The sequence below is a fragment of the Otolemur garnettii genome, unplaced genomic scaffold (assembly GCF_000181295.1).
Source record: "Otolemur garnettii isolate 467f Iridium unplaced genomic scaffold, OtoGar3 scaffold00011, whole genome shotgun sequence".
Classification (NCBI taxonomy): Eukaryota; Metazoa; Chordata; class Mammalia; order Primates; family Galagidae; genus Otolemur; species Otolemur garnettii.
The window spans coordinates 4,219,269-4,227,067 of NW_003852406.1; the positions used below are offsets into that span (position 1 = coordinate 4,219,269).

Here is a 7,799-nt window from a genome sequence, read left to right on the forward strand (position 1 = left end):
TCCTTAGGCAGGCCGCATGTGGCCCGCAGGCCATAGTTCGAGGATGCCTGCTTTAAACCATGCTACTGCCTCTCTGTTTCTTCTGCTGGAGAAGCTAGTCATTGCCCTTACAACCTTGCTGTTCACAGATTGTTGAAGGACCACCAGAACAAGCCTTACCTGGGAACTTGTTAGAAATGCAGAATCCCAGGCCTCTCCTCAGACCTAACTTAGTTTAAGAGAAGCCTAACAGATCACCTTCATCTACAAAAATGGTGACTCGTGTCTTTTTCTTTTATACATTTCAGATTTGAATTTGACAAAAAAACATCCCAAACTCTGAAGCTTGAAAACGCCTTGTATTTTGATCGAAAATACCTTTTTGCAAACTCCAAGACTTATTTCAATCTAGCTGTGGATGAAAAGGGCCTCTGGATTATCTATGCTTCAAGTGTGGACGGCTCGAGTATTCTCGTAGCACAACTGGAGGAAAAGACATTTTCCGTGGTGCAACACATCAATACCACGTACCCCAAATCCAAGGCTGGCAACGCCTTCATCGCCCAAGGAATCCTCTATGTCACAGACACCAAAGATATGAGGATAACATTTGCCTTTGATTTGTTAGGAGGGAAACAGATCAATGCAAACTTTGATTTAAGAACTTCCCAATCTGTTCTTGCCATGTTATCATACAACATGAGAGATCAGCATCTATATACATGGGAAGATGGCCATTTAATGCTCTATCCTGTGCAGTTTTTGTCAACAACATTAAATCAGTGACAAATTGCCTTTTGTTCCCCTCAGTAAATTTCAGATGTTTTCTGGGGCCATTTCTATCTCAGCAGAAAACTTGTCTTTAAGGGTAGCTGGTTACTTAGAAGATAATCTCCTGATATAGGTGTTTATATGGCTTGTGAGTCTCCTTTAAAATCAGGTTGCTTAGTGAAATAGCAATGGATTGGAAGTTAAAATGGCTACTGGGTGATTCCTCCACAAACAAGCTGGGAAAGATGCTGCTTTCTTCTTGAGCCGTTGTTTCTCCATCAGTAACATGAAACAGCTGGCTAAGATGACTGGCAAGATTTCCTCCACCTGTAGGAAATTCTATTGCCATTATATATTTGGTTTTGTTGTTTGGTTTTTCAGCCACGTGCTGAACAAATTAACCTTTGAGTTGATAAGTCTTGTCGTTTGAGTAGTGAATTCCTCAGTGCTGACTTACATATGATGCCTTGGAAAGATATATTGACCCTGCAGGGATCCTAAGGTGCCCCTTACCCATAATTTATTGCTTTTCTTTGCATCTTTACAAGCCACAACAGAATGACCTTTATCCTCAGCTCCTGATTGCAGCTCTGAGGTTAGCAAAAGCCAGAAACAGCTACCTGCTCCCTTCTTTTTAAATGAAACAGGTTCCTACTGGTTTCTGACCAAGTGATTTATAACTGTGGATCATAAACACTGAATCCTCAGGTCACTCGGGCTTCTTCTACCACAGCTGTGGGTCCCCTATGTGTGTACTAAATACTGTGTAAGTGGGTATTAGCCTAGCTGCACTTCACAGCACTCAGAAGAGAGGCACCATTTGTGGTTATTATCTGGAACAGGGGTGGACAAATGATGGCCTGAGGACAAAAGCCAGTCCATTGAATGCTTTTGAAAAATGAAGTTTGATTGGAGCGGAGCCACCCTCATTTGTGTGTGTGTGTCAGTCTGTGAGTACTTCCCCTCTATGATAGCAGTGCCGTCACTGCAACAGAGTCTGTGTGCCACAATACCTAAAACTGCTACCTGACCCTTTGCAGAAAAACTTTGCTGACTCCTGATTAAGAATATGAACTGAGCTTGATGCTGGGAAGGGCTTATACACCAGAACCTATTTTGTTTTGCTTTTTCCTAGACAAAGAAGTGGCATTTGATGTGGCTTGTGTTTTTTGCTAGAGGGGAAGGGTGATAGCAGTGTCCCCCACAAAGCAGTTAGGGAGCTATTCTTTCCCTATCATAATTTTCAAGAATATGATCTGCTCCCCTTGAACACCAGGAGAGAATCCAGTTTAACTAGCTTCTAAATACCCTAAAATATGCACATTTTCCACCAACTAACTTCTTTAGATATCCTTCAGCCCAACCCTAAGGTCCTGGCAGGGCCACTGAGAGTAGAGAGGATTTTCCACCAACTAACTTCTTTAGATATCCTTCAGCCCAGCCCTGAGGTCCTGGCAGGGCCACTGAGAGAGGATTTTCCACCAACTAACTTCTTTAGATATCCTTCAGCCCAGCCCTCAGGTCCTGGCAGGGCCACTGAGAGTAGAGAGGAAATGGGGAAAAGTTATTGGGGCCTTGCAGCCAAGAAGGGGAACAAGGGAAAATCTTACATAAAGATTTTTTTTTTAGCAATTTGCCCTAATTTGTCTGTTCTGAAACTTTTTATCTTGGCCCAAATCTATTCTCAGTGGCCCGGAGTCCTGGTTTTACACTATGTATATATATATATACACACACACATATATATCTATATAATAAAAGCATTTTAAACCTTAGGGTATATACAGATTAAATATTTAAAGCTTCCCCTCCCCCCAAAAAATCCCCAGGCAGCTATTAGTGACTTGTTTGTTGCTATGTCCTCAAGATAATGGGTATTGGAACCTCCCCCCGCCCCCCGACTTTTTCACTAGCTTGGTTGTCATATCATCACAGCTTTTAAAAAATACTCTTTTCACACAGTGTTTCACACACCTCTTGGATGAGGGACACATTTATAAGAGGGACTTTGCCTGACAAATGCACTTAGTGTAACCTGGTTCTTTGTGCCCTCAGTGAATCCCCAACAATTAAAAAAAAATACTCTTTTCAGAATTATGTTTTGTAACAGAGTTTCATGTTCAAAATCAGTATGTCTAATGAATGCTAGTGTTCTTTAGAGCAGTGGTTCTCAACCTTTCTAATGTTGCAAAGGTTTTAATACAGTTCCTGTGGGTCACGACCCATAGGTTCAGATGCGCTGTTATAGAGTATTTAAATATATATGTTGCTGGTTCTGAACACAGGAGACCTGGATATGAATATAATTTCATAGTAATAATAGTATTTATCAGTCATAGTAATATACATGTTAATTGTATATATGGTAACAACCAAAGAGATCACTTATTGAATTAGCACATATTCCTTTTAGAGAAATGTTTTAGAAGCCCAAGTCTTGATATCTGAGCTATCTTGGTTCTGGCTCCTTTAATTGTGAGTAAGGAATCATATACTCATCATTAGTAAAGCTCATACCAGGATTTTTGTTTTTGTTGTTACTGTGTTGTTATTTAGCTGTAGTGTAGTCATGTGAGGACAACCAAGTTTGACCAATGTTTAATAACAGGGGAAATTTTATAATTAACTTGACAGTCCTTACAAAGTGAAAAGAATTAAGATATTACTTATGCTTTCCTGCAAACAGTACTTGGGTTTTTAAAAAGTTTTGGGCTCACTGCTAAAATGGAACGCACAATCTAATGTTTTTAAGTCAAGATAATGTAGTTTACCTTTTACTTGTAACCAAAGTCGCTTTCAAGCACTTTCCAAATATCTGCACTTCTGATGTCAGAATCAAACCAGATAATTCTCTAATTCTTCTGTAATCTAAAGTAGATAGCTTCCCACTGGAAAGAAAATAAAACCACCCCCGTCCATCCTCAAAGCTAGGCCAGACCCTATTTCAAAGTATTTTCTTTCAACTGATAAAATGTCCTTTTTCATTAGCTAAGCACTTGGTTCCGATTTCAATGTATCATCAGGCACAGGTGCTATGACATGAAAAGTTCTGGGGCAAAAGTTTTAAAAGAAGAGTTTTAATCTTAGGCACCTTCATAGTCACCAGGTGAAAAGTTCCAAGGAGATGCAAATCTATCATCTTCCAGCTGGATGTGATAGCTCACATCTGTTATCCCAGCACTTTGAGAGACCAAGGAGGGCAGATTGCCTGAGATTAGGAGTTCGAAACCAGCTTGAGCCAGAGCAAGACCCCCGTCTCTAAAAATAGCCGGGTGTGGCAGGCCCCTATAGTCCCAGCTACTCAGAAGCCTGAGGCAAGAGAATCACTTGAGCCTAAGAGACTGAGGTTGCTGAGCTATGACACCAAGGCATTCTACCCACAGTGACAAAGTGAAACTCTGTCTCAAAAAAAAAAAAAAAGAAAAAGAGTCAAGTGTCATTTTCCAATGGCACAGCGGATATTCTGGCAATGACTATCTGATTTCAAACCATATGAAGGAGAAGTATGTGATGGGGCTTTTTGGTTTTTAGTCAGCTGCTGTGACCTTGTGTATCACATCATTAAGAGTCGTAATTTCCAATCTGCACAAATTCTGAATGTGTGAATAATGCTGAATGTCCATTGGGTTATAATTTATTTAACTTTCATCTAATAAAATAATCATTGCTGAGCACAATCACATGTTAAAACAAGTGTGTTGTTATTTTTGCCTCTTGTTCATTTATATGTAACAATTAAAAGAAAAATTAGCAACCTAAAACAATATTGTGGTAGAATTATATTGGTTGCTTCTCTGTGGAAACTCTCAGACTTTGCTAGCTCCATCTGATAAGGTAGTGAAAAATCATTTTCTGTATAATAAAACATGAAAAATGGACATGTAGTAACTAGGACTGGGTCATAAATAGACACAGATACAATGTTTTGTGTTCTCTGTTGCACGGGTAAGGCAACGGAGAACAGGATATTGTGCAATGGAGAACATGATATTTGAGGCTAAAAATAGCAAACAAATTTTAAAAACTGAATTTGTGTGAATTTAGGGAAATCTCAATCTCTTAGAACCTCTGTTTCATCTTTAAAATGTGGATACTGGCATGACTTCCCTCTGATTTTTCTATGTGAAATACTCTGAAAATTATGTGATTCTAAAGAAATTTATAATATTATAGTTCTTCCCTACAGGGAAACAGAGTGACCCTATTGTTCCTATGGCCTGTGGCCTTATGGGCTGCAGATATGGTCAGGGACACAGTGTCAGTAGTTTTGACCAGGCCCCTGGTAGATCAGGTGGGTACCACTGTCACACCCCCAAGAAAAGGTCCCTTACTGACACAATAAATCTACAATAAAACTTCCCTCTATAATGAAACTTGCTGCCTTTATAAATATAGAGCTTCTTTTTAACCTTCAGGGGTCCTCAAACTTTTTAAACAGGGAGCCAGTTCACTATCCCTCAGACTGTTGAAAGGCCAGACTGCGGGCCCTGGGACAAGTTGGCTGCTAAGCAGGACGGGCAGGGGTGGCAAAAACACCCGGCTGGCGGGACAAATGTCCTAGGCGGGCTGCATGTGGCCTGTGGGCCGTAGTTTGAGGAGGATGCCTGCTTTAGAGTGTCTCTGTTATTAGCCATCCCATGCGTGTACTGCTGATGACTTTCATAACTGAAATATTACAACCCAAAAAAGAAAAGTCCAAGACGAAAACAGAAGTCTTGCCCTTTAAGTGGACCATTCAGACCTTGCATATGATTTTAAGACATCTAAACTTATAGTCATTCACTGTAAAGATTTCATGTAAGGATAGAATTAATCTGCAGTCTCACTACTCTTCCCTCCAAGCAATGTGTTGTGCTTAACCTTAATAAGTGAGTAAAGTTAACTTAAGTTAAAGTTAAAGTTAAGTTGTTAAGTTTAAGTCTGAGGGACAGGTGGTTAAACTACTTCCAAAATCTGATTCTTGTTGTCTTAGCAATCTGGCTTTGTCAATATCTCAAACTTGCTTGCCAAGAGGCCGCATCCACAATCATGGGATTATAGAAGGCCAACACAGGGTAGGACCTTTACAGAACACCTGATCCAACCCTTTCATTTTAAAGTCTTAGGAAATGGGACCAGGGAAGGTTATTGATTCACCCCAGGTGAGAGCTTCAGTGCCAGAGTTAAGAGAAAACATCGTTTCTTGACTTTACAATTATGTTTTCTGCTTTTTAGCAAAAGTATATCCCTGATATTGCACAAAATGTACTAAAAATGTATTTGTTCATTTTAAATTGAAATTTAACTATGAGTCCTGTTTTTATGTTTGCTAAATCTGGCCACCCTGACCAGATGGAGTCCCACAGAGAAGCCACTGAGATGGGTCTTGGTGCTTGATCACTCACCACCTGCAGTGAGGACCCCAGGCTGGTAGTAGACCGAGCATAAATAGCCACTGGGATGAGCTGGATGAAGAGTAAGAACTTGCATTGCTGATAATGGAATGGTGTTGCTGATAAATGGAATGGTATTGCTGATAAGTGGAATGGTATTGCTGATAAATGGAATGGCATACCAGTGGAAAGAAATGCATTCGCTGGTGCTACATAGCAGATGTTTTGAGAATTCTGGAAGAAACAGAGACTGAAAGGATAACAAAATCAGTGGCTACTGCTAAACCTGATTGATCCTTTGGAAACAAATAATGAAAAGCTGAGCATGACTAATCACCAACTGAAAGCTAAGTGAAAAGGCTGAGGCCTGCTCAAAGCTCCAGTATATGAAGAGGCTCTCATCTCCTGCAGAAGGGCAGACCCTCGATTTGAAGATCAGAGTTGTCAAGCTCCAAAGTTTAAACTTCCAACAAAAGAAGGTCTGCTCTGCTAAGGTCAGGACATGGACGAGAAGATAGTGACCTATGGGATGTCTGGGTTGGCCACTTCCCAATTACGGTTTGTGTAGAGTTTGTGGGCATTTGGAAATAAAGGGGAAATTAAAGCATAGGTTAAATCAAATTTGTTAGCAAGATTTTTCTGTAAAAGACCTGATAACAAGTATTTTAGGCTTTCGGGACTACACAGTCTCTGTTGTAACTGCTCAGCACTGCTGTTGTAGCTGAAAACAACCACAGACTATATGTACTTGTAAATTCATGAGCATGGCTCTTTTCTAATAAAACTTTATTTATGGACACTGAAAAATGAATTTTATATAATTTTCATGAGTCAAAAAATGTCTTTTTTATTTTATTTTTAACCACTTAAACATGTAAAAAATTTTTTTGGCCTGCAGACCATACAAAAACAGCTGGTGAACGGTGAACCAGAGCTGACCTACAGGTCACATTTTGCTAACCTCTGGAATAATTATGATATTTCAAATGGTACCTACAATTCACAACATTTTATTGGCCACCCTTGAGGATGGATGTTACTGTGCCAACTTAAGGACTATTGCACACATGGGATACAAAACTTCCTACTTCACTTTCTCCAAAGAGCCTATAAAAGAAATACCATGGGGCAGTGCCTGTGGCTCAAAGGAGTAGGGCGCCGGCCCCATATATCGAAGGTGGTGGTTCAAACCTGGCCCTGGCCAAAAACTGCAAAGAAAAAAAAAATACCATGGTGGTGGCAAAATTAATGTCCTCATCATAGTTCACATTTGAGGGCTTACTATGTGCCAAGCACTACACTACCATGAGCACGTAATCCTCATGGGAAGGCTGTAAAGCAGGGGTCCTCAAACTTTTTAAACAGGGGGCCAGTTCACTGTCCCTCAGACCATTGGTGGGCCGGACTGTGGGCTCAGGACGAGTTGGCTGCTAAGCAGGACAGACAGAGGTGGCAAAAACACCCAGAGGGCCGGATAAATGTCCTAGGTGGGTCGCATGTGGCCCGCGGGCCATAGTTTGAGGACACCTGCTGTAAAGTATAGTCTCATATCTATCTTCCAAATTAAAAGATTAAGAAATTCACCCACTATCACTCAGCTTGAAAGTGGTGGAGCTGGGATTCAAATTCAGGCAGTCTAACACCAGAACTCACACTTTTAGTAAATATTCTTTCTTT

General features: G+C 40.4%; 1 protein-coding gene across 1 annotated transcript in view; it reads left to right on the plus strand.

Moving 5' to 3' along the window:
• GLDN (gliomedin) overlaps window positions 1–961 on the plus strand; it is a 66,548-nt gene extending 65,587 nt beyond the window's left edge. Inside the window, exon 10 of the mRNA XM_003784356.2 lies at window positions 288–961. Coding sequence (XP_003784404.1) covers window positions 288–765 — 478 coding nt within the window. The 3' untranslated portion in view covers window positions 766–961. The remainder of the gene's footprint in view (window positions 1–287) is intronic.
• Window positions 962–7,799: the final 6,838 nt, after the last annotated feature.